General features: G+C 37.6%; 3 protein-coding genes across 4 annotated transcripts; 2 read left to right on the forward strand and 1 right to left on the reverse strand.

Annotated features, from left to right (window-relative positions):
* The first annotated feature begins 258 nt into the window (after positions 1-258).
* LOC149725937 (uncharacterized) lies at positions 259-1,951 on the forward strand. The gene has a single exon (XM_089891420.1). The coding sequence runs from the start codon at positions 358-360 to the stop codon at positions 868-870; it is 513 nt and encodes a 170-aa protein (XP_089747546.1). The 5' UTR covers positions 259-357; the 3' UTR covers positions 871-1,951.
* A 260-nt stretch (positions 1,952-2,211) lies between these two features.
* Positions 2,212-3,788, reverse strand: LOC149725938 (uncharacterized). Its single transcript, XM_089891417.1, has 2 exons — positions 3,212-3,788; positions 2,212-2,909 (listed from the first exon to the last, which is right to left on the reverse strand). Exons 1-2 carry the CDS (start codon positions 3,727-3,729, stop codon positions 2,396-2,398), a joined length of 1,032 nt encoding a protein of 343 aa, XP_089747543.1. The 5' UTR covers positions 3,730-3,788; the 3' UTR covers positions 2,212-2,395.
* Positions 3,789-5,432: 1,644 nt separating this feature from the next.
* On the forward strand, positions 5,433-27,743 carry LOC149725939 (uncharacterized). 2 transcript variants are annotated; one of them, XM_089891406.1, is made up of 36 exons: positions 5,433-5,682; positions 6,048-6,155; positions 6,300-6,444; positions 6,716-6,895; positions 7,393-7,560; positions 8,031-8,119; positions 8,685-8,813; positions 9,132-9,338; positions 9,732-9,861; positions 10,343-10,501; positions 10,742-10,799; positions 10,995-11,083; positions 11,636-11,723; positions 12,252-12,325; positions 12,615-12,713; positions 13,159-13,260; positions 13,667-13,855; positions 14,233-14,424; positions 14,801-14,938; positions 15,198-15,365; positions 15,780-15,922; positions 16,758-16,921; positions 17,699-17,808; positions 18,151-18,254; positions 20,533-20,632; positions 20,905-21,021; positions 21,495-21,638; positions 21,765-21,878; positions 22,123-22,212; positions 24,596-24,733; positions 25,172-25,384; positions 25,673-25,748; positions 26,459-26,612; positions 26,828-26,986; positions 27,207-27,320; positions 27,545-27,743. In XM_089891406.1, the coding sequence occupies exons 1-36, from the start codon at positions 5,561-5,563 to the stop codon at positions 27,639-27,641; spliced, it is 4,671 nt and encodes a 1,556-aa protein (XP_089747532.1). In that variant the 5' UTR covers positions 5,433-5,560; the 3' UTR covers positions 27,642-27,743. The 2 variants fall into 2 exon arrangements, with proteins under 2 accessions (XP_089747532.1, XP_089747531.1); XM_089891405.1 differs by having other exon boundaries at positions 5,434-5,682; positions 26,453-26,612.

Raw genomic sequence — 27,743 nt, forward strand, 5'->3', positions numbered from 1 at the left:
AAATTTAATATTCTTGTGCAGTCGCCGCAATAATAGGATTTGTATACGAAATACGTATGATATTTTAAAATGCTCTTTAAAACATTTTTGTCTTAACAATTGAAAAATGTATAAACCCTTTGAAAAAATGTTTTATATTTTGAGCTATTTTATTTTTTGTTGCCAAAACATGTATTTTTTAATGCCGCTCCCCGATTTTTTCTGAAATAATTTGCCGATCAACGGTTTTGTTTGAATTTCACGGTTGGGCGGTTACGTCAGTTACTAAGGAAATATTTTCAAGTCGGTTGAAAATTCGTTAAAGTTGGTTTTTAACCAAAACTTTTAGATTTTAAGGTCGAAATATAGTGAAATATAATGGCTAGTGGATACAGAAAGCCTGTTGGGGGAAGCACGAAGCGTAAAGGAGGCGCAAGGCCCGAATTAACGGAGGAACAGAAGCAAGAAATACGCGAAGCTTTTGATTTATTTGATTCTGACGGTTCTGGGAATATTGACGTAAAGGAATTAAAAGTCGCTATGAGGGCTCTGGGCTTTGAGCCGAAAAAAGAAGAAATAAAGAAAATGATTGCCGACGTTGACCGAGACGGTAGTGGGACGATTGACTTTAACGACTTTTTGACGATGATGACGCAAAAAATGAGCGAAAAAGACTCGAAAGAGGAGATTTTGAAAGCGTTTCGTTTATTTGATGATGATGAAACCGGGAAAATATCGTTTAAAAACTTGAAGAGGGTCGCTAAAGAGTTGGGAGAGAACTTGACGGATGAAGAACTGCAAGAGATGATTGATGAGGCGGATCGGGACGGTGACGGAGAGATAAACGAGGTCGAGTTTTTAAGAATTATGAAGAAAACAAGTTTGTATTGAAACTTTATTTTTCTTGAAATGAGAAACATTTGCTTTCCAAGAAAATATCTTTTATAAGAAAGAGTCGTTTCCCGCCCAAATTTTGGGTTTCTTTAAAAAAAACGGCCATGAATATTTAAAAAACGTTTTCAGCTATGTAATTTTGGACTTTTTTTAAAAATTAATATTAAAAAATTTGTGGTTTATTGGGTTATAAAGTTTTTAAGCCTTTGTAAAAGTTTTTGGTTTGTTGCCAGCATGGGTTGTGTACTGTTGCATGTGGTAGGCTATAGAGCTTGAAACATGTGTTGTGTATACATAGGTGCCAAACCTTATAAACACAGGGGAGGCAGGGATAGTTAGACACAATCCTGTGAAAAATCTAACCTATTGGTTGTAATGTTTACGGATTAACGCAGTGCAGAAAATTTCGGGGGTTGGCCTGCCCATCCTGCCACCCCAGGTTTGGCACCTATACCGACACACTTAAAATAAGGTCATTCATAAAACAAACATATTCTATTTCGCCAACCTGGAACTAAATTCATTCATAAACTATGTATATACAATATGTGTTCTAGATGCCCCACCACTTACTTAACACATGGTAAATACATTTATAACATTCATTTTCAAATCATAAACCATTATTCAGTTTCATTCACATTCCTATCACATGAATATATAACCCACAAACCTATTCATTTCATATTCAGTGTGTTTAGTGTAACATGCATGCTTGAAAACTGTGTGCAAATGAAACTTGCACGCAGTTTCATTTACGTGTGAATATTAGACTCATGTTTAGTCTTATGTTCACAAAAGGGGTCTTGTGTATTAGGTTTGAATTTATCCAAAAACAAATCGACAATTAAATCACCTTTAGGAGAAGAGTATATTTATCAGGGTTTAAAATTATATTTTTTTGATTTCATTTTGCTACAAACAATATGAATTGTTAATAACAAAGGAAAAAAGGAATTTTTTGTTGCATTATAATTCCTATTATGATGTCACTATCGTTGTATTGTTGTGTTGAGTTTCTTTGTAGTTTTAGTTTAAGTTTTGTATGAAATAAAAACAAAAAATATTTCCATAGAAACTATTATTTTCTAGGAATTAAGTTGTTCTTCAATTAAAATCGGTTTTCTTTCGTGCAATAGGGGTAACATAACTTTTAAAATGTTATAGCTTGTGTTATAACAAGGGTTTGTATTGCGCACCATCCATGTGTGCTGGATTCGTTTATGTTTCCTGACTCACTCGAGTTATAATACAGTTGCCTTGTGTTTACACCTTGACAGTGAGCATGGGGGGTATGGCACACCGTACATGGAGATGGAAGTACATTCACACACCATGTTCGCTTGATCGGTGTTTCTGTTTATTTTAACATAAAAAACATATTTCAAGCTCAGCAGCGGGAAATCCCCAAGCAGGGTTACAATAACTGCGATATCCGAATACATTGTTATGTCATAATATGCAAGCATTCGTGTATAATAAGTAACTTTGTGATGTCATAATGTTTGTGACGTCATAATGTTCAATTCTCGTGTATCGACGTCACTGTTGTTTGTTCCACCTGCCCTTCACGTGCCGACACTGTCATCAGCTTTGTTCCCGAGTATGTGACGTCATCACGGCGTGACGTCATATCTGATGACGTAGTCGACCCAATCTCGATGCAAGGGAAAACCCTTTCCCTCCAATCGACAAACGTAGCTATGACGCAACAGATGTTTAACAATAGGTTGACGTCAGCTACGATTTGAGGTATGACGTCAATCTCCGTGACAACCGCTACCTTGACAACCACGACTATGACGTCAGAGATGACGCACACGAGGGCCAAGTAGAATGCTCGTTTGATAACTTGCATGATATCTTCGGCTTTCTTGCTCACTATTTTGGAACGAGATTTCATGCCCGCGCGATGGCGCACGAGAGGGTGTACGAATAAAGCAAGAAGCACAGCGTGGAAGATTAAAGTTGTGATGGCTAAAGCTGCCCAATGGTATTGGTCGGGGAAGGCTGAGGTTTCCAGTTTACATCCAAACCTGGAATGAATGATTGTAAGTTGTTTATCTTTGTATGCTATGTGTGAATAAATGTAACTTATTTATCCTCGCATGGCAGGGCAACGGCAGTCGTTATAACACAGGTGTTCTGTTCCATACACCTCATGCCCGCTTACAAGTTACCACGTATATACTTTGTGGGTTATTGCTTTTATGTATGACTGATAATTTAGTGACCACTTGGTTTGAGCAATTGTTGTTAAGTGTCCTGCCCAAGGACACATACGCCCACAGTGGTAGCAGCTTTAAGCAAAAAAAATTTAGACAAGAATATAACTAACCTTGTTCGTTTGAACCATTGGGTGGCATCGAAGACCGCTGGGTTGATAATGGCTATCGCGAACATTACCACCAATGTTACCACGCTTAAGCTACGTGTGCATGACGTAGTAAGATGACGTGTGCTAGCGCTGACGTATATTGACCTCTGACGTAACCACAGCAGCGCGTAGACAGAGATGAAAATGAAGTTAGTCAGAGTGAAGTCGATTTTTACCAATACGTCACAAAACATGACGTCATTTTGGAGGTCTAGGAAGATTTGAAAGGTTTGGGATAGAAATGTCAACATCCCGAAAGTTGCCGCTGCTATTGTGCTCTTGCGCATCAAGTGGCCATATTTCTCCTGTCCGCCTCTCTTGCGCCGTATCGCGGATTCTTTAAATCTTAGTTCGTAAAACAAAAGCGCTCCGACCAGATAAGCTGCTATCAATGTTGCTGTTGTTGTTACGACACCTAGTATCGCTATCCGTCGCATTGAGACTCCGGTAGGTGGCGCCGCAGTTGTCGAATTGCTCATTTCGTTTGTTTTGGTTAAGCAGAATAATATTTTCTAAACCTGAAAAAACACAAAGTTATACGTTGTATAAATCACAAACAAAGAAATATCTACTCCAAAAAATCGCTGGATGTAGATTTTTTTGTTTGTTCTTTTTACACCAAAGCGAGCTACGCTGTAGTATAAACCCCGCTTAAAAGAAGAAATATCTACGCTAACCTGCGCTGAACAACACTGGGTGTAGATATTTCTGTTTTAATGCGATAAATTATTAAAAAAATTAAACAAAGAAATATCTACACCCAGCGTTGTCCAGCGCCGGCCAAAGTAGATATTATGGGAAAATAGTAAGACGGTTGTTTGGTTCATAAATAATTTAATTTTAATCGCAGTCGTTTCTCGGCAACTTCTAGGATAGTTTAACAATTAAGTTAACTTTAATTCTTTTTAACAATAAATATTTTTTACATTTTATGTATAACATGAGTTTAGCATCCAGTATCTGGGCTCTAATTTTACATAATATGTCGTATTACCTCTTCTATAATCTAGTCTTCTTTAAAACCTGGAAACTAATACATTATACTACCTTAAATATACATTACATTGTTGTTTTTCTCACAATTCAAAATTTAAGACTCGGTGCGCGCGTAATAGATTTCCTTTACGCGGCCCAATACGTGTTTTAATTGTTTACACTCAAGAAAATTGTCATTTAAGATTATTATTATTTTGCGCATTTCTTTTACTTTCCAGCGCGATTTGCGTAACAATCTATTTTACATTTGTTGAAAAATGCGCGTTTATAACCATACGCGAACTACAACTATAACTAATACGCTTCTATGCCAAACTGTTGGCATCATCATCAGTGCTTGTAAAAAACTGAGTAGACTTGGTGAAACATCTGCCACAGTATAATGAGTCTATTGTACTCTACAGAATGCAGGCCTATGCATATATATTGCTCTGATTATATATTAGCGCGGGGTAAGATGGATACCGTTAGCACATATTATCTCTGTATCTTGTTTTTAACATTTAATCTTTTAGAGTTGTGAGAATATGGTTATATAATTCTGTAGATATTTTTGTTTACCACAAAACGGATAAACGAGTATAAAAACCTGACTCATCTAACCTCACCCGAATAAATTATTGGGTAACGATAATCATCTTACCCCACAGTAATATATAGTAGGGTTGGGGGAAGATGGGACACTTTTTCATTCTCTTTTCCCGTACCATTTGGCAGTAAGCAAAGAAAATTCAACGAATTATAAAACTATATCCTCACGACTTCCATATGCCGTTGGTAATTGTTTAAAATATGATCAGGATATTTGGATATTATGCGCTAAAGTGTCCCGTATTTCCCCGCCCTAATATATATCTAATAGCAATGCTTTTTAAAGCAGAACAACAAATGATGGATTGGCGTACAGCTCTTGTTACTTCCGTTCCCCGGAATGGTAATTCGAATTGCAAGGTTAGTGTGTATGGTGTGCTTGGACCAATTCTAATTGCCGTTGTTTTTGTTTGGGATGAGTTAGAATGAGGTCTATGAAGCCACCATGTATGGTGCGCAACACCCGTGTATTAAACCCTCTTGGTTTTCCACCCCAAGGATAAACATAAAAGTATCCTAACTCGACGTCTAAAAATAAGCGCTCCCCAAACAAGTTCAACATTTGGCGCGCTAACGAATCCGCGCTACTTATCACGCTTGAGCGCTTACGCATGTTACAGTGTAAACATTCAACAAAATTCAAAATATTTTCGCAAGTTTTACAGAAAAAGATAGATTTTAAAGCATTAAATGACAGCTGGCGTGTAAAATACTGCTTTAAATATGCCAGGGCGATCTAAGAGAGATATAAACGTGAACGAGATGTCGAAAAATGTTGACGTTTTGCGTGAAAGGCTTTCAAGAACCGAACTTTCGTTGCAAAATTTGGAGCAATTATCGCAAAGGTTTGTTTGAGTTAAAAATAGTAATTTTTAAACTGATTTCCATGTTTATTATGTTGAGAATAATTGAGACATGTAACTGAGACTTAGAATCTTTTTAAAAGCCAAGTAGATTTGGTTTCTTTATGGAGCTTGCTATACCTCCAATGATTGACAGTCTGAGTGTTCGAGGCTCTTCGCTGCTACCATTGTGGGCGTATGTGTCCTTGGGCAAGACATTTAACGGCAATTGCTTCAACCCAGTGGTCACTAATGGGTTGTAGTACTCTGGGTTTTAGGGAATGGGCAACATTTTTTAATCATCGTTTCCTTTCTATTTTTAATTTACATTTTGATCTCCACTAAATCCCTTCCCCCTTTATCATCAGGGAGTTCGCAATCGACGACCCCTCCCATGAAGATCTTCCTCCTGCTCTCACTATGGAGGAACTGATGTTGGGATCTGATGCAGAGAGTCTCGCTTCGTATGGAGGAAGGTGGATATTAATTCCATTATCTACAAAGTTACACACGTGGTAACTCGTAAGCGGGCTCGAGGTGTATGTAACAGAACACCCGTGTTATAACAACTGTCGTTGCCCCGACACAGGATGATCAATAAGTTACATTTATCCGCGAAGGATCAACCTCTCTGAGGACTTTGCTCCTTTGATCCCGGACGACTCCATGAGATCGCCACGGAAACGCAACAACTCCAAATATGGGGATAAGTTGATGAAGAGTTTTGAGACGTTACCTTACCATGGTCGGGACAGCACCTTAAAGGTTGGAATGAATTATTACATTATGTTTCTTATAATATAGACAATTTATTAGTGATTACTTGGTTGGAGAAATTGCCGTTAATTTATAACTATCAACCACTGTTGTTCAACCCAAATACTCTGTGTTTTAAATGGTTATGTTATGAGTATATTATGTAGAATAGTGACCACTAGGTTGGAGCAATTGCCGATAAATATCTTATCTAGGGATCTGGGTACAATACACTTCAATCGATAAATAAAAACCACGGGCACAAATTAAAATCATTCAGGTTGATTACTCAAAATTTGAGAGCGAGGTTAAATCGAACAGCACCCACGACGATCTCAATGTGATCGAGTTGTCATCCGATCACGGTAACCATAGCAACTCTGCATCACGAGGATGGGATCCACCAACGCGTACCACCGGGAGTCGAGGATCTTCTGTGGAAAACATAAGTCCTAGAAGGGTGAGGGTTTGGTTGGATAATTTTAAAGGGGTTTGGTTGGATAAACTAAACATAAAATTCTAGAAAAAAAAACAAATTTTTAAAAGAAAAATACCTTTATTGTAGTAACTACAAAATTATTGTTATTTATGCTATTATTGCTAATAGACATAAGTAAATGTTCTTGATTTAGTTGGATTTGGATAAAAAACTAACGTAGACCTTTATATTGTGACTCTGAGTGTTAAACTGTATAAATAATTGTTTTGAGGAAAATTACATTAGAAATCACCTGCAAGGTATTGTACCACAAGAAAAATATATTAAAAACACTTTATAATAAAATAAAAGAATAAAAGGAATATTATTATCATATTTTCTGTTATTAGTAGTAACTACCTCTTGGGGTAAATTGTTAAAAAATATTTCTGTTTTAACCATTAGAGCTATCTACTTGTATGTTATTGTTATATAAATGTTTGTTCTGTTTTTCTTGACTACATGATATCTATGTTTAGCCAATATCTGCTCGTTCAAACGCGACATCCGTAACAATCCTTGGTCACGATGATGACAGCATGAATCAGCAGTATTCAGAAAAGATGACTCAGCTTCGCTCGGACAATGCTCGTTTAAAAACCCTTGTGTCACAATTACGTCAGCAACTTTCGATTGTTGCAAGAACAGTAAGTTTTGTTCACTTATTGTTACGTAATAATTATATATTAATTTTTTTGTTGCTGCCAGGTGCATTTTAATCCTAAAATCGATATTCTGGTAGTTTTGCATGTTAACTACTGTGCCACAAGATCTAAGGCCCAGTGGGTACTGGTTCAATGCCTGATGCGGCCAGTATTGTGGACGCATGTGTCATTGGACAAGACACTTTCCACACACTGATAATGTCTTACTGCATCACGCAACATTGTTTTTTAAGATCACAGACAAACAGTGACCAAAAGATCTCTTTTCCAATTATAATAAATGTTGAAACCACGCCACTATTATGTCATCTTATGCCATTCAAATGTTACCACGCTTTTATTCCACATCATAGGGTTTTTACTCTTATGAAAGCAATAACATACACTATGAACTTTATGTAACTTTGTTGTTAAGTTAAAACCCAATTAATTAATAAATAATTCTCCCACAGCCACCCAGCCCCAACCAAGCCTCTACAGATGTGGACGAGTTAATTATTTCATTGAAAGATGAAATTAAAACAAATGAACGAACGCTGAGGTTCGTATTTTATACATGTTGTATGGTGTATGCATTGCTATCATGTGTTTGTATCATGTCAACATATTGTGCTGCCACCATAACGCATGATACAGGTTTCGTTAAAGTTTGAATGTTATATACGCAGCGTGTACTATGTAAGCTTATTGGCTGGTAATTTTATTTTACATATTAGAGTATTATAAGCACCATATAACCGTATATCTATATATTATATATGTAATTATGCAATCAATAAAAAGTTGTTTTGTTTTACTGATTAGAATGTGTGTTATTTTAAAATTTGCATTACATAAAATACATAAACATCCCAATGTCCGCATAGCCATAAAATGTAACTGGCTATATGTAAAAAACTATTTAATGAATTTAAGAAACTTGTTTTGTTTTACAAATTACTGAAATTAGAATGTGTGATAAAATTTTATTGGCTTGGTAAAATGACTTATGCAATAAGGGGTAGCCTATTTGAGTTATGTAGAAGTGCATTTATATATAAATACCTAATGAATAGAAACTTGTATTGAATTAAATCTCGAATGGTTTCCTTTGATTGAAATGGCAGGAAAGCTGAGGATAAGTTGGAATATAACGAGGTTATCAACCTGGAGAAAGATGGGGTGATAGTTGGGTTAAAGGAGGAATTGGTCGGGTTTAAGAAGATGGTGGAAGATTGTGAAGCAAGAAGGAAAAGGTGGGTTGTGTAATCTGTGTTTGTTTAATAATTGTAGTAGTTTGTATGTGGGGGTTATGTTCTGTGGCGCAGCCAGAAAAAAAATGAGAGGGGGGGTTTAATTTAAAAAAATTTAAAAAACCCTAAACCCCCCTGGCTGGGCCACTGGTTGTGTTGATATATTACAAAAGCGGTGGTTTAGCAGTTATTCTTTTACTGGATACTTTTATTCAATTAGTTTTAACTCATATTGTGTTTTAAAGGTCATTTTGCTGCTAATTCTTTGTTGTTTCTGGTGTGATAACTTAAACTTTATATTATATTTATGTTTCCCAAAAGTGCTGAGTCAGAGCGAAACAAAGCTCTTTATGACTCGTCAAAACTGTCGGAGCGATTCAGCAAAATCCATGAAGCGATGTCGGCAAAGTTGAGCCAATCACGCGCCCTGCATAAAAGCATGACTCAGGCGAACCAAGAAAGAGACAATATGATGCAACAATGCAATTCGCTGACGTTGCAAAATAACAAACTAAAATCCCAACTAAAGTAGGGATGTTAAAACTTATTTTTGCTGTTTTTATATTTATGTCTATTTGTTGTTTTTTGTCAACAATTGTGGGTAATTGTTTTTATATATGGCTGATAATTTGTCCAACCCATTAGTGACCTCTGGGTTGGAGAAATTTGTGTTAAGTGTCTTGTCCAATGACACATACGCCTACAATGGTGGCAGACTGGCGACGGTGAGCCTTGAACCCATATTTTCTTGTTATGTGAGTTTTAAACTAAGTTTAGTGCTTACACAAAGCGTGCACAGGACTTTTGAAGTTTGGTGTTGACCAATACAAACAAAGGCAACACTGTAGAAATGTAACTGGGAACACTATGGAAATCTAACTGGCAACACTGTAGAAATGTAACTGGTAACACTGTACACAGAGCGTCAGAAGATAGCATGAAAGCATTGGAGCGTAAGATACGCATGGATGAGGTTGGGGGGGTCCGGGTGGTGGAACAACAAGTTCGGGAGTTGGTGGGTGAAGTGGAGCGTAAACATATGGAGATAAAGGTGGGTGGGGTTGAATGGTTGAATGGGTGTAACTTGCTTTATACTTGTGTTGTGTGGTGATGACAGTCGTTATAACACGGGTGTTCTGTTTCATACACCTCGTGCCAGCTTACAAGTTACCACGTATGTAACTTATTTATCCTCGCATGGCGGGGCAACCACAGTCGTTATAACACGGGTGTTCTGTTTCATACGCCTCGTGCCGGCTTACTAGTTACCACGTATGTAACTTTGGGGGGGGGTTGTTTATGTATGGCTAATAATTTGGACAACCCATTAGTGACTACCGGGTTGGAGCAATTCCCGTTAAATGTCTTGCCCAAGGACATATACGGCTACAATGGTGGCGGCGACAAGCCTTGAACCCAGTATTCAAATTGCCAGAAGTTCTCTTTCAGATCAGACCTAATATATAATACACATTGATAGTAGCAAAGCAACATATACATTATATTTACATACAATTATCAATACGTAACAGAAGCTAAAAGCCGAGAACATTGTTATATCTCATCAACACCAACAAATTGAACAACAATTCAATCAACTTGTTGACCAACAAAAGCAACTACAATCGAGGCTTATGACATCACAAAGGGAGTTGGAAGATTCAAAGTTAGAAGTTCAAAAGTTGTCTCAGGTGAGGGGGTTTCCCTGTGTTGTGCGTGTTCCATTATTGTGAAAATTTAACATAAATTTGAGAACAAATTATTTCAAATCACGTACAGAAGGGGTTTAGCAGAAAAATAACCGCCGTTTGCCGGCCCCGCGAGGATAAATAAGTTACTTTTATGTTTTATATGATAACAATAAGTTACTTTTATATAAATAAGTTGTTTTCATATAATAACAATACAATTATTTGTTCAAATTCAAACAGTCAAGGATGACCGAACAGCGAAACGCTCTCTCGGAGGTAACCAATGTACGGCCACTAGGTGAGTCAGCATAGATATCATATATTATTTGGTGGTAACAGTATGTTACTTTATGGTTAATATTAACTTTATTTTTATCTTTGAATTTAATATCCAAGATCAGAGTATTTAAAACGACGAAAAAAAAGGGAATTAGCAACGAAACAAGTTTAAAATTTTGCGCATAAATTGAGTAACATTACAATTATAACACAGAATCGATATCCCCCCGTAAACACCGCGCACAAATATCAGAACTCAACATGAAGTTGGCCACCAAGGAATCGCAGGTTCAACGTTTGGAGGTTGGTAGTTTGGTGTTAGCGTGGTTTTGTGTGTACCATGCATTTGGCTGGGCATGCCATATCAATTTGGTTACTAGAGTATAAGCTGTTATTGTGAATAAACAGGTGGCCATTGGCAATATACTTGAAAAATTTTAGTTTCATGAACATTTTGTCGCCCCCATTTTTATATCAATGTTCGAGTATTAATGCTGTTATTGTTTCAATGTTAATGCCCATTTATATTTTATCTATGTTAATCGACATGTATATTATATCTATTTTGATGTTATTTCTATGTTAATATTCGAGTATATTATTTCTATGTTAATAATCGAGTATATTATTTCTATGTTAATATTCGAGTATATTATTTCTATGTTAATAATCGAGTATATTATTTCTATGTTAATAATTAAGTATATTATTTCTATGTTAATATTCGAGTATATTATTTCTATGTTAATAATCAAGTATATTATTTCTATGTTAATATTTGAGTATATTATTTCTATGTTAATATTCGAGTATATTATTTCTATGTTAATATTTAAGTATATTATTTCTATGCAGGCGAGAGTTAAAAGTTACGCAGCTGAATCGGATAAATTAGATGAAATACGAGGAGAGTTATTGGGCGTGGTGGAGAAGTCTAGGCAAGGTTGGTGTAATATACATATGATTGCTGTTGTGTATATGCATACACGGTGTTGTGTATATATGGTTGTACTGTGATATATAAATGTAGGTAAAATGGAGAAGTCTAGGCAAAGTTGGTGTATGGTTTGTATTGTGTATACCCATTTGTGTGTATATGCTTATGGCTGTGTTATTTAAATGTATATGTACATATTGCTGTGTGTTGTTGTATAGTGGGGTGGGGGAAGATGGGACACCTTTAGCACATAATATCCAAATATTCTGATTGTGTTTTAAACAATTAACAACGGTCTATGGGAGTCGTGAGGATACGGTTCTATAATTCTTTGAATGTTCTTTGTATACTACCAAATGGGACGAGAAAATAGAATGGAAAGGTGTCCCATCTTACCCCACCCTACTATATATGAATATATATATATAACCATATAGACATATAAACTAACGTTGCGAGGAAAAACATCGCCGTCGAGAGAAACCTATATATATCACTATGCCTACCATTACCCACCCTGTTATTGACCCACAGGGGAGAGACGAGCCAACGAACTTGAAGACCTCGTTCATCTGCTTGAAGATGAAAAAACTAAGATTATGAAAAAAGTAAGATGTCTATGTTGTGTATATATTGTGTTTATGTTATGCTATGAACTTTATATTCTGGCTGAGTGTAAGGTTCCTGATATTTGTGCCATGCATATTGTGTTTGTGTTGTCAGTTATGTCTATAATTTAATTGTTTTCTATATTGATGCCAGAGTTTGGCGTAACACCCAATAATTTATTATAAAATTATATAAATATTAACTTTATCCAGCGAATAACCTAGATCTTTGATTTCTAACTACATGTGATTATAAAATACAAGTAAATGTAACATCATAACCCTGCAGTTAACGGAGACAGAAGACTCGTTGCACGACAAACTTGTTGAAACCGATTCCTTAGAATCGAGGCTGAAAGAAAGAACATCAATGTTGTCCAAGCACCAGGTGGGTGGTAATTATAAATATATATAAACGTTTAATAATAGCGATTGATGAACATAATATTAGTAATTATGTATTAACCATATAGTAGTAAACACATCAATGTTGTCTTAAGTGTTGAGTGAGTTGTAATATTAGAGGTAAAATTGAATTTGATCTTAGGCACCTATCTTTTGAAAAACCAGGGTGCGCTTTAGGTCATATGCCCATGTTGTTATCTTTAATTGGTGTTTTATTACCAATAGTTAGACACACAATCCTGTGAAAAAATCTTTTTATTGGTTGTAATGTTTACTGATTAATGCAGTGCAGAAAATTCCAGGTTTGGCCTGCCCACCCTGCCACCCCAGGTTTGGTGCCTATGCTACCAGGCATAATATATATTTAAAATTCTCTTCTTTTAAAACTATGTTGTGTTTAATATAAACCCAACCCTATTTACCCGCAGATCGAAATGGAAGAATTAAAAGAGAAATTATCGAAAACTAAATCTGAGATGAAAGAAAAAAGTTGTGCGTTGACGAGTTTGAGCATCGAACATGATAACAAGGTTAGTGTTGCTGTGGTATTTTTATTGTAACCAGAGGGTACTGAGTTCAAGGCTCATCACTGCTACCATTGTTGCTTGATTGTATTGATTGATGCTGTGGTAGTGGTTAGTGGTCTTGCGTCAAAGCCAGGGGATACAAGTTCAAGGCTCGATCCTGCTATCATTATGAGCGTGTGTGTCATTGAGCAAGACACTTAACAACAATTGCTCCAACCCAGTGGTCACTAATGGGTTGTCTATATTGTCAGCCATATATATAAAAAATCACCCACAAAGTTACATACATAAGTTTCATTTATTCGTTTTTTTTAGCCAATTTTGTTGCCAAAAATATCAAAAAACATGAAAATAGTCCAATTCCTACATCACTATATTCGTTTGTTTAATTATGACATCACAATCGCAGTGTAAATTAAACAATGAGCTCCGAGACAAACTCACTCATGCGGAAAGATCGCTGGAAGAAACGACCCGAGCACTAGAGGGAGCAGCAGAGTTGTCGGGAAAACAGGAAGTGGAGTTGCGACGAGAAATTAAAAAGTTGAAGAAAATACACGCGGAGCAAAGTGAGGAGTTGATGGAACAAAACCAAACTGTGAGTATTTAGTTTGATGGCATCTATGAGTATTAGGGGCAAATGTGGGCTCAAGGCTCGACACTGCTACCATTGTGGGCGTATGTGTCCTTGGGCAAGACACTTAACGGCAATTGCTCCAACCCAGTGGCCACTAATGAGTTGTAGAAACCTGAATGTCTGGGGCCTTGTGGAGAACCTCACCCTTATAAAATAGATGCTTGTTTCATTTACTGCTTGTATGTTTGGATGGAATTATGTTTGTTGTACTCTTGTTAATCGCCATTGACCAGCTTTCTAGGTTGTGTATGAAAACTGTATGCTTGGTTTATCTTCTTTATTTAGATGTGTGTGTGTTTCATTTACACCAGTTAACCCCCAACAACCCCCCCCCCCAGCTTTCATCTGACGTTGAAAAATGGAAACGACAAACTGTCACGATGCGAAACCAATCGTCTCGGCTTAACGAGGCCCTTGTTGCTAGTAGCAACCGCATCCAGGAGTTGGAGGGGCAGGTTCGGCATTTGGAAGAAGAAGGAAGGTGTCGGGTTCAAAGCCACGAGGAGGTGGTTGGTGTGCTGGAGGGAAAGGTGGGTTGGGTTGGTGTTAAAGTTTGGGTTAAAAGTTTGGCTTCAATTGCATATGCTTTGTGCTTCTTTGAGTGAATATGAAACATCATTTAGTGTTACTGTTACGTTGAAAGAAACACGTGGCTACTTTGGCTTTTAAAACACTGAAAGTAACTTGTAATTTTCTGCCTCACTTCGTAACAAATCAACCTTATATTACTGTTGCTTTTGCTACCAGGCTTAATGTAAAATAATCCCTTCTTGCCCAATCTGGTGTAAAATTGTTAATTTTGTTTTTATTCCATTGTTTTGCCATTTGGCAAGACTTCATCGGGATTTATTATTTTTTGCAGAAAACTTAATTTTTTTTCGTTATAATTCTCTCTACTCCCCCTAGTGCTTAAAAAGTTCGAATCACATCGTCGCGCTTGAGCGAGCACTATCGCAATGCAAGGATGAGTTGACCAATCACGTCGCTCGAATGCACGAAGCTGAAAGTAACTTTGACCACCAGGTGGCGATGAAGGGAGACCAGGTTTGGGGAGTGTTTTTTAACCCAAGATCATTTTTATAATTATTCCGCTTTAAAGAGCAAACAAAGAAATATCTAAACGCTGAATAAAGCTGGGTGTAGATGTTTCTTTGTTTGTTTTTTTAAATTGAAATAAATACTAAAATATTTTTGCCCAAAAAAACAAACACAGAAATATCTTGCAAAAACAGAAATTGCTAGAAATTTTTTTCTAGACTGAAAGCAATTTATTGTGACATCATAACCATTAATTATGATACAGATAAAGAAATTGGAAATTGAGTTGAAACTTTCGACGTCCTCGCTAAACGAGGAAAGTCGTCGCATGGTGGAGCTAGAGAGTGCGTTGGAGGAACGACACGTGATGTTGAGGGAAGCTGCGACGAGGATCGGGGAACTCGAGGAATCACAAAGTTTGTTGCAAACACAGGTGGGGAGGGGTGTATGGTGGTGGAATAGCTGGGGAGGGAAATCCAGTGATAAAATAGCTAGGAAAAAGTAAGGATAAAGTAATAGGGGGAGTGAAATAATAGAAACCGCTAGTAGGGACTTTGGTTTAATGATCTAGATCTTCAAGCATACCCAAGAATACTTGAGTTTTATTTTTGCGAGAATCGCGTTTCTAAACAGTCTTGTAACGTATGATGCAATCACTTTTACCTAGCCCATAATACATTGAAAAATACATTTTTGTTCTTCTGGTATAAAAAAACTCGAATTTGTTTTAATTTTTTGTCTGCCATAAAAACCCCTAATAATGTTTTGCAGATAAAACGTTGGAAAAAATAAAATTTTATGCCAGAAAAGCCAACAAAGTATATACCTGTATATATCTGTACTGCAGGTGTCGAAACAAGAACATAAGATGCTCCTCATGGATGAGGAACGCGCGAAGTTGGTCGGTGATCTTGAGCGGAGGTTGGAAGATGCGGGGAGGGAGGTGGATGAGAAGAAGGAGCAGTTTATGGGGATTAATGAGGCGCTTAGGTGGGTGGGGGGTTGGGGGTTGTATCAGGGGGGTTGGGGTGTATGAAGGGGCGGGTAGTAGGTACCTTGTTTGGGGGGTGAATTAGAAGAAGGAGCACTTTATGGGGTTAACGAGAAATGGAAAAATATTTTCTAACTTAATAATTATACAATAACATATGTCTAAAATATCTTGTTATATGCAAACAAAAGTGATAACTTGATATTTCTGGCTTTTTGCACAATAATAATTTGTAAAAACGAATCTGAAACTTAGAATAAAACAACATTTTCCTTAAACAATGATGGTTTCGTTTGAATGAAGACATTCTATTGTTGTGCGTTGTTATGTAACAATTGTTTCATTGTTTAGCAAACAATGTAAATAACTGTAGAATTAACGAAACACAAGCATTGTTACAAAACAATGTTTAATTATTAAAACAATGAAACCACATTGGTGTGAAGCTAGAAACAATATTTTTATAAAAAGACAAAAATATTAAAAATAATTTTAATTAAAATAAACAATCCTTTTATAAAATTTGGCATGGAGTTTTTAAATTAATTAAAATTTTATCCAGTTGTCTGTTTAAAGTCGTTGGTATAATCTTTGTCTCTGTAATATGTCAACTATACAAACTGTTTCTACTTGGTTAGGAGGGACATGAAGTTTATTTTTAAATTTATTATTTTTATTTGTTTGTTTTTTAAAATGTTGTTTAACTTTGTAATTTGTTGATCAATTCTCATTTGTTAATGCCAGTAAATGAAAACCGATATTTCTGGCAAATAATTTAAACTTTTTCTTTGTTGACTCATTTCCATTATGACATCATAACATCGATTATTACAGACAAGTGGAAGGGGATTTCCAACAAAGTAAGTCTGCGTTGTGTGCGCTGGAGCGTGAAGTGAACGAACTACGCAGCCAATCAGAAGCCAAAGATCGGGAGTTAACGAGGAGTAACTTTGAGTGGGGCGAGATGAAACGACACCTCGACGTAAAGATTGAACTTGGTGGGTGGTTATGCGGGATGCGGTGCAGTTTATATAAAAAAACTTATGCATTTTTGTTTTGCCCCTTACATTAAGTATAATAGTCGCAATATTATTGGTGCTTAGGGTGACATTATATGGGTGGGGGGTGGGTGTATAATGCAGCTTGGGGTGCATTATGTGATTAAGCACCCATTAGAGTTCCCGTGTAACTTTGTGGGTGAATGAAGTGTGTTTGGTGTGTTGTGTAGTTATTCAAGGGTGAAGTGCATGTTACTACTGTTAGGTTCTAAGTTTTTATACAAGGTGACATTGTGAGTTTTAGAACTCAAACCTTTAACCAGCCACGTATGTAACTTTGTGGGTGATTGTTTCCTGTATTGCTGACAATTTGGACAACCCATTGGTGCAATTACACAATGACACATACGCCCACAATGGTAGCAGTGACGAGTCTTGAACCCATTACCTCTAGGTTGCAGCCATGCACCCAAACCACTGACTAAATGTGTTGTTAAATAAGATGACACGTAGGTCACCACGTTTATCTTAACAATATCGTTATCTTGTTAACATGGTGGGTGGGGATTAATAATCATGTTATTATGATGTCACAACTATTCAAGCATGACAACCCCGCCTACTATGACATCACAACGCTAGTATTGTACTATCATTATTAAACGATATCTCATCTTACTTTTAAGATATTTTAAAAGTTAAAAAAATATTAGAAAAAAACAAGTTACCTTTATAGTTATATTGATTATGATGTAATAAATGTTTATGACATCATAGTTGCATCATTGGAAGAGGAAATTCAACGTTTGGAACGCAAACGTAAGAAACTTGAAGAGAAATCGTTGAACCTTGAAACTGAGCTCACCCAAGTTAGATGCCACGCCCAGGTGGGTGGGGTTGTTGTTGGGGGTGAGGGGGGTTGTTGGGGGTGGGTGGGGTTGTTGTTGGGGGGTGGGGGGAACAGGTTGTTCAGTTATGTTAGGGGTGTCCGGGTGAGATATTATGTTAACTATGAGTGGAATTGTATTTTAACAGTGTCGCCCTTTGTTAAACAATTTCTAATTAGTTTGCTGCAGTTTTGGTTCTGGGAGTCTTGTGGGTTAAAGGGTTATGTTACTACCATGGTCTGTGGGGTATGTCCTTATAAACATAATATGGAGGGGTTTGGGTGGGTTAACCTGTAAGCAAGGGTTGGTCAATGAATGAAATGTTGTTTTTATGTCCAATAGGAGACACTACACCACAACCAGGAATTGGAAAACTTTTCTCAAAATCGAAACGTGGAGATTTTAAAGAAAGATGAAATGATAAACAAACTACAAGACGCGTTACAGTGAGTTTGGCCAAGGTTTTTTTACATATTGGTGTAGAGTTTATGCAATTATTTCTAAAGTGTGAAATCTGCTTGTAAATGTTCGTTTGCGCTAGAGTAAGTTTGTTATCAGTTTTGTTTAATGCAATAATATCAAATATGATATATATATATATATATGTATAGGTAAAATACCTTTGTTTAATGCAATAATATGTAATGGTGTGCCAGGGTAAGTACTTGGTATAGTTTGCCACCTCTGCTATAAATAACTATGGTTGAATTTAAACGATCGGAAAAACGTTACGCTGATACAAAAGTGAAACAGACATAGATATCTTATAAATTTTTGTTATAAAAAAATTGTAAAAACATACACAGAACTAATAACATCAAGTTAACAAAATAACAGCTTAGGTTTAAATGTTTAAATGGTGGTCAGAGTGTTAAACTGCCAGAAGATTCCCTTTAAAAATCTAACATAAACTACAATGCATTTAATATAAAAACTTAATATCTTGGTGGATAGCATACAGAATGTTGGGGCAATAAAGTTATAATTTGTACAAGCAAAATTTCCAATATTACATTATGCGTGGTAGTAACAGCATATACATAATGTTAAATTACATCTGGTTATTGGTTATCAAAACTCAAGTTACATGTAGTTCCCTTGTCATTATGTTTAAATATAAATCCATCTTATCTTTACATGGTTGTTTATGATGTCACACAGGATATACATGATGTCACATTCATGTCATTATTATGTAACATATGTAACCAGTGTTGCCAGATGTAAAAGAAAAGTGTTTCCAGTTTAATATTACAATTCTGAGTTTTTCATGAATGTTAGACACAGTAGTGTGGGGCAAGATGGGACACCATTAACACATATCATCCCATATTTTCTAATCGTGTTTTGATCAATTAACAACGCTCTTTTAGAGTCGTGGGGATACGGTTATATGATTCTTTGAATATTCTTGTTAACTACTGAATTGGACGAAAAATAGAATCATTAAGTGCCCCATCTTCCCCCACCTTATTATATGTTTTCAATTCAAATTCAGCTATAGCAAGTATATGTCACTGCGTGTTCATTTTACTCTATTTTACATTTGTAAACAAAACTATTGTTTGTATTGAAACTATAGTGGTATATTTATACCAACTGTCAATCCATTGTAAGATACCTAATCAAAATCAATACCACGCTTGAGTTATAATGAATAGGTTTCGTGCACCTCCCATACAAGTATGACACCATTGTCATTATTTCAAACGCTTCGGTTTCGAAACTAAAACCATCTTTAGTGATGTTACAATTTAAAATGGTTTATTATTAGTTTTAATATAAAAAAATATTGAAATGAAAAACTTTTCTATACATATATGGGCTGTTGGATTTGTATTGAAACTATAGCGTGAAAGTCAAAATTTGATTGGCAGCTGTCATTTCATTGTATTAAATTACGTGCTACCACAGTTGAGTTGTAATGAATAAGTTCCATGTTTATATATAAATATATATGGCACAATTGTCTTCATTTTTTCAATATTTTATATCAAACTTGAACAAATTAAAACAAACCTTCATGGTTTTAGTTTAAACCTATATAGTTGTAATGTTTGGGTTGGAAACTAACTGTCATAAAACTGGAACGCCAACTGTCGTTTTATTGTAACATTGTATCAAAACAAGCAACCACCACACCAGAGTTATAATGGATAAGTTCCATACACCTGGTATACAAAGGACCTTTATATTCCCACCATGTTATACACAGTATAGCAATGTAAGGGCTATGTAAACATGGTGGATCCTGTGTTTGTACAATCCCTAGCCTTCTATATAAACCAATGTGTGGTGCTACTGTACCATTAGTGGCATGTATGCCTTGTGCGATACTTGTGTAGTGTTTGGATTCTATCCAAGGGGTAATTAAGGTAATTGCTTCACCAATTGTTGTTAGAATTTGTTAGGTTTTGTATATTTTTGTTGAAATTGTAAAATTTATTCTGGTTTTTATGTCAATTTGAACTCAATTTTTATACTTTTATTTATAAACATTAATAGCTCATTTTAAAGCCTATTAATATTATAATTCATAATATTGGCAAAATATAGGGGTTATATACTATTGCGCAGGTGTGTTGATATTATTGTATTAAAGTTATAACTTTCAATAAATGTTTTTATATGTATAGCTGTAAGTTTAAGAAATCAAAAATGTCATTTTTTTAACTTAACAAAAGTCTATATTTTTTTGTGTTTATGATGTCATAATTGTTCCAGATTATCAAAGAGCGCCCACAAGTGGTTGGAAGATGAGAACCGTAAGTTGGAACGAGGATTGGAGGATCGGGGAGGGGAGTTGAAAGAAAGAGCTAAACAGGTGGGGGTTATGGGTTACCAGCCAATATTTCACTCTATGTTTTATATATAAAAGCAAAAGGACCTGGGATTTTGGCCAGATTCTAAATCTGCACTTTTAGGTGAAAAATGCTAGTGGCTTTACAAAAATGACATTTTACAAAAAAATAGTGGGGATGGCTGGGTATCATGTGTATTTTATATGGCTGATGTACAAAGGAACTAGGGTTTAGGTCCGATTTAACCCATTTTCACATACAATCATCGCATACAATAACCGCATTAAACCCCCAGTTATCCAACCTCGACGCCCAACTTCACGAAATTCGAAACACAACTGGGAAAAAGAACATTGAACTGGTGAATCGGGTGCAACTTGTTGAGCAACAACTTAGTGAGAGGAATCAACAGGTTAGGATTGTGGATTGTGGTGTTATTGCATTTGTATATTGTGTAGAGTAGGATGAGGTAAGATGGGACACCTTTTTATTCCATTTTCTCGTCCCGTTTGGTAGTAAAGAAAAAACATTTAAAGATTTATAAAACTGTATCCTCAAGTATACCGTTATTAATTGTTTTAAACATCAGGATATTTGGGTAATATGTGCTAAATGTGTCCCCCCCACCTTACTATGTATAGACTTTTTAGTTATAATATAAAGGGGTTTCAGAATAACACAAACTTTCAGTAGTAATTGGTTTATTTGTTTTTTGTTTCTTAAATTTATAAGCCGTTTGGCATAATATGAATCCACTATGGGCGAAAGTAAATATTAAATCTATAAATAGGCAACTCTTTTCAAACATTTAAACAAATGATGATGTTTATTTGTAATACTTGTTATTAATCACCAATTAATTAACGAACTACCCGCCCACTCAAGGTAAAACAACTGGATGATCAACTATCGGTATTGAGGGAGGAAAGTAGGGAGGGGGTTCGGAAGATGGAAGAGCAGGAACAACATGGGAGGAGGTTGGGGAGGGAGCTGGAGCAAAAGGAACAACGGATCAATGACTTGGAGAAGGTGGGTGTGGTAGTGGTGTGGTAGTGGGTGTGGTTATACAGATTGAAGTTTATATAAATATCTTAAGTTACGGGTATATTATGACATAAAGATCATATATTATGACATAAAGATAATATATAACAGACAATCGAGTCAGAACGTCGATCACGTGAGGAGAAACATCAGAGTTGTCTCGAAACGACGCAAGAATTAAGGATGACTCGGGAACGAGAGCAAAACATGACACGGCAAATTCAGGTACACTAGGAGGCGATATAATAATATTGCTTAGTCATCATAGGCACCAAACCTGGGGTGGCAGGGTGGGCAGGCCAACCCCCGGTATTTCTACACTGCATTAATCAGTAAACATTACAACCAATAAGTCAGATTTGTTTCACAGGATTGTGTGTCTAACTATCCCTGCCTCCCCTGTGTTTTAAAGTTAGTTATACCTTGCAAATTTTTTTCCTTTTTTTTAGTAAAAATTTATCTTTTTTAGGATTGCGAGCGTGAAATAGGGAGGTTAACTCGCGAGATGGAACAGCTGATGCTGGAGGTTGAAGAAGCAGGGAGTGTAAATAAAGAGAAGGTAACAGCCTAATATGATCATAATAGAATAAATATGAAAGGGCCTAACATGAGCATGCATGGATATTAATACACCTTGTAACTGTAGACATGCAGGACTTCACCCATATATATATACGGACCCCTAACCCCATGTACCCGCACACCCCCACCACGACAAGTAGGGTCCTTCTGCGACCCCCCTAACCCCATATACCCGCACACCCCCCCACTACAAGTATGGTCCTTCTGCGACCCCCTCTAACCCCATGTACCCGCACATCCCCACCACGACAAGTATGGTCCTTCTGCGACCCCCTCTAACCCCATGTACCCGCACACCCCCCCACTACAAGTATGGTCCTTCTGCGACCCCCTCTAACCCCATGTACCCGCACATCCCCACCACGACAAGTATGGTCCTTCTGCGACCCCCTCTAACCCCATGTACCCGCACACCCCCCACTACAAGTATGGTCCTTCTGCGACCCCCTCTAACCCCATGTACCCGCACACCCCCCCACTACAAGTATGGTCCTTCTGCGACCCCCCTAACCCCATGTACCCGCACACCCCCCCACTACAAGTATGGTCCTTCTGCGACCCCCTCTAACCCCATGTACCCGCACATCCCCACCACGACAAGTATGGTCCTTCTGCGACCCCCTCTAACCCCATGTACCCGCACACCCCCCCACTACAAGTATGGTCCTTCTGCGACCCCCTCTAACCCCATGTACCCGCACACCCCCCCACTACAAGTATGGTCCTTCTGCGACCCCCTCTAACCCCCTCTAACCCCATGTACCCGCACATCCCCACCACGACAAGTAGGATCCTTCTGCGACCCCCTAACCCCATATACCCGCACACCCCCCCACTACAAGTATGGTCCTTCTGCGACCCCCTCTAACCCCATGTACCCGCACATCCCCACCACTACAAGTATGGTCCTTCTGCGACCCCCTCTAACCCCATGTACCCGCACACCCCCCCACTACAAGTATGGTCCTTCTGCGACCCCCTCTAACCCCATGTACCCGCACATCCCCACCACGACAAGTAGGGTCCTTCTGCGACCCCCTAACCCCATATACCCGCACACCCCCCCACTACAAGTATGGTCCTTCTGCGACCCCCTCTAACCCCATGTACCCGCACATCCCCACCACGACAAGTAGGGTCCTTCTGCGACCCCCCTAACCCCATATACCCGCACACCCCCCCACTACAAGTATGGTCCTTCTGCGACCCCCTCTAACCCCATGTACCCGCACATCCCCACCACGACAAGTAGGGTCCTTCTGCGACCCCCCTAACCCCATATACCCGCACACCCCCCCACTACAAGTAGGGTCCTTTTGCGACCCTCCTAACCCCATATACCCGCACACCCCCACCACGACAAGTAGGGTCCTTTTGCGTCACCATCGCAGGATGTTCGACTTGTTGTGTTGGTGGTGTTGCATAGACATCATATATCATCTACATAGATATCATATATCATCTACATAGATATCATATATGTTAAAACATAGATATCATATATCATCTACATAGACATCATATACATTAAGCATGGAAGTTGTGCCAGTAACGGAGGTTTTACAATTAAAACACAATCAGAAGATTTCTTTTAGGCTTACAATATTCTGACAGCAACAACAACATACACATATATATATATATATATACCCCCTGTACCAGGTTACCAACTCAGGGTGTTGCGTGTTACTTGTGTATTATGACATCATCAGTAACACGAATACGTCCTGGATTGTTCCATGGTGATGTCATCAATTGGATTGTTTAACAACAATGGTTGCGATTGTTAAGACAACAGTTTTTAAAACACGCTATGGGTAAAAAGTTAAAAAAGCGAGGATGTTGCACTCAACATATGGTGGTCTCACACTTTTTGGTAAAATATAATTAAAAAAGTTCGAAAATCCAAGTCACAAGAGTGGTTGTGACATCATAGTTGGAACGCCTCGTCACACAAATTGTTGTTTAATGTTCGATAGACCGTAAAAGATGTTTTAACGCTGGTTTGTGCGGTGGAGCGTAGAATTCCTGGTTTTAAGGAAATCGACTAAATTACTTTGCCAACTATTTAACAATATTCTTATTTTGCTGAAACTTTAATGGAAATAGTTGAGGTTTATTCCAGTTTTAAACTCATTGCGATTCTAAATATCATTTCCATCTCTGAAACTTTTATTAAAACTAATTCTCATTAATTGTCTGCACCCACTAGGCTCACCTTAAAACTAACTAAAAATGTTTTTTTATCATCTAAAAAAAAGTCTTTGGTAACTGGTAAAGTTTGTTTGATAAATGTTTTATAACTTATATACCACAGCAGTTTTATGCACATAAATAAACATGGAAACAATATACGACAGGACGCTCGCTTACAACGTCTGACCAACCAACTATCGGAGGTGAACGCAGATAAAGTTGCCATGGAGACCAAGTGGAGGGGGGAGGTGGATCGGATGCAAGTGGATGTGGGGAGGATCAGGGAGCAATATGTGGATAAGGTGGGGGGGGGTTCCTGGGTGTTGGGGTAATGGAACAACTGGGGCTCATATGGTTCGAGTCCCTGGCTCCATGACATGAGTCGTGGGATCTCACCCATATAGAATAAAACCTATTTCTGTGTGGAGATTTACGCCAGAGTTGGTCTATTACTATTACCACATTCAACAGTATACCAAAATAAGCGCAACATTTTGAGCCAGAAGTCAGGCTAAATAAACAGCAATGCTTATCCAAATAGGGCCAATCACCACCTCAGGATTGTATTTAAATTAAAACTCTGACAGATAACATACATTTTGTATGGATGAGCTATTACATTCCTTAAAGAACCTAAGTTAGTCCATTACCCCACTTGAAAACTCGCAATTTCGCTTAAAGAACCTAAGTTAGTCCATTACCCCACTTGAAAACTCGCAATTTAAACTTAAAACCCACAGATTACGAAACTTGAGCACGAGAACTCGGAGCTTCGTATCTTAGCGACTGTTGCCACGGGTGATCAACGACAAGCGATGAATAGCGCCCTCGAACAGCAGCAAGCGTTGGTGAACGAGAACAATCGAACGAAGGAAGCAATGCTGGCTCTTGAGCGCGAACTAGTGGCGAGAAAACAAGTTATCGAGTCGGCGAACGACGCGATTATTATGAAGGTGATGTCATAATGGTGTAGTGTAATAATTGTGTAACAATTGTTTGATACTCAGTGTTATTCATTTTAAACCAGAGTTGGTCCATTACCCCCCAAGGTGGTACAACCCATTAGTGACCACTAGGTTGAAGAAAATACTGTGAAATATAATGCCTAGGGACAAATATGATGTTAATATTACCAGTATCGAGCATTGAACCCCGTATCTTTCAGTTACAATGTATTTGCTTGTATATATACCACCATATTAAAACAACAATACCACCTACCAACCATTATATTCACACAGGACGCTGAAATAGCGAGATTGGAAACCAAATACTCGGGATTGGAGCGAGGGGTAGCTATGAGCTCGTTACCTAATAGTAAGTTAGAAATATAACTTCTTACCCCAATATATCCCATCTTACCCCAATATATCCCATCTTGCCCCCATTATGTCCCATCTTCCCTCATTATATCCCATATTACCCCCATTGTATTCCATTTTCCCTCATTTTATCCCATTTTCCCTCATTATATCCCATCTTAACCCATTATATCCCATCTTAACCCATTACATCCCATCTTAACCCATTGTATCCCATTTTACCCCGTTATATTCCATTTTAACCCATTAAATCCCATTTTACCCCATTATATTCCATTTTAACCCATTATATCCCATCTTAACCCATTGTATCCCATTTTACCCCATTATATTTCATTTTAACCCATTATATTCCATTTTACCCCATTATATTCCATTTTAACCCATTAAATCCCATTTTACCCCATTATATCCCATCTTACCCCATTATATCCCATCTTAACCCATTATATCCCATGTTACCCCGTCGTATCCCATCTTACCCCCATCATATCTTATCTTACCCCGTTATATCCCATTTTACCCCGTTATATCCCATCTTACCCCTTTATATCCCATCTTAACCCATTACATCCCATCTTACCCCCATTATATTATATTCCATTTTAACCCATTAAATCCCATTTTACCCCATTATATCCCATCTTACCCTATTATATTTTATTTTAACCCGTTATAACCCATCTTTTCACCTCACAGCCCCAGTAAAGTTGAAATGCCAGGAAAGCATCAACCGTCCTCATGACAACGACGTCACCCCTACTTTTCTTGGGACTTCCCCGTGGCCCCCTAAAGACAACAACTTAACAGGGTCGTTGTTTAACGGCTTGGAGTCGGAGCTTGGGTCCATTGCCCCGAGGTGGGTGCTGTTTATTCTAACTACTTTATTAATGTTCAATTATATAACAGTGAGACACACCTGAAACTTGGGATATAGGTCTATTACCCCACCATCCAAGGATTTAAGCCAGAGCTTCCCAACACCCCAACACCTTTTACTATTCATAAATTAATTTTGTATTTAATTTTATCAAGCATTATAAAAACATGACCACTCAACCGTGTCCTCCCCAGTTATGTCCCAATTGCCGCGAGCACTAAACGTCATCACCCCACCAACCAACCAGACGTTGACACGTCATCGTTCTTCATGACGTCATCACCCACACCTGACGTTGATGACGTCACCATTAATAGCGGATACTCGGTTGAGGATGATTCGTTGTATAAAAGGTGGTTTGTTGTTTGTTTGTTTTTTACCTATAGTGATGTCGTTTTGTTGCTAATTCTCTTCTCTTCGTTTTTAATCAAACTTATATTCTGTTCTTTTTGTGTGAAATTCCACATTATAACTTAACAATGATGGGAAATAACTAAGTTTGATCTGGGATTTTTAGCCAGGGTGGCTTCCTACCCTTTTTATTGTTCTTTATTTACCACTTTTTCTTGGCAGAGTTTTCGCCGACACGATCCACGATTCCACTACCGCTAGAGGATGCACGAGAGCCACCGTTAGTAAAACCCTCGATTTCGACCATAGTGACGTCACACTGCGACCCGAGAAATGGTATGACGTCACAGAACCCTTTATTACTAACTTAATTAATCAAGCATATATTTGTTTCATTATATTATAAAAAAGTCATGAATCTGGCCGTAGTGTTCATGAAGTTCTACTTGAATAAAAGACTGACGACGCCATTTTAGGCAAAATATATCGCTTATTGTAAACTAATAGGACTTGTTTTGTTAGCGATCACACAACCAAATATATAACGCCCCTTTTTCCAGCATGGCTGATCTACAGGAGAAGTTACGCGCCAGTGAACAACGTCGTCGTGACGTCACCTCCAAATTGCGTCATCTTAAAGCTACGTCATCGTCATGACGTCATCACATCATAGAAATGTTATATTTTTGTATTAACGCTGGTTTCCACCAACGTCATAGAGTAGATTCATTGTTTCGTAATAAACGACCAAATACGTCA

The sequence above is a fragment of the Ciona robusta genome, chromosome 13, assembly GCF_009617815.1.
Source record: "Ciona robusta chromosome 13, ASM961781v2".
NCBI classification, from domain to species: domain Eukaryota; kingdom Metazoa; phylum Chordata; class Ascidiacea; order Phlebobranchia; family Cionidae; genus Ciona; species Ciona robusta.

Coding starts and splice junctions, on each gene's coding strand:
- LOC149725937 (XM_089891420.1), top strand. CDS start 358: ATGGCTAGTGGATACAGAAAGCCTGTTGGGGGAAGCACGAAGCGTAAA.
- LOC149725938 (XM_089891417.1), bottom strand. CDS start 3,729: ATGAGCAATTCGACAACTGCGGCGCCACCTACCGGAGTCTCAATGCGA. Junction 2,910..3,211: donor CAATGGTTCAAACGAACAAG/GTTAGTTATATT, acceptor CATTCATTCCAG/GTTTGGATGTAAACTGGAAA.
- LOC149725939 (XM_089891405.1), top strand. CDS start 5,561: ATGCCAGGGCGATCTAAGAGAGATATAAACGTGAACGAGATGTCGAAA. Junction 18,255..20,532: donor AAACTACAAGACGCGTTACA/GTGAGTTTGGCC, acceptor TAATTGTTCCAG/ATTATCAAAGAGCGCCCACA. Junction 22,213..24,595: donor GGAGTGTAAATAAAGAGAAG/GTAACAGCCTAA, acceptor AATATACGACAG/GACGCTCGCTTACAACGTCT.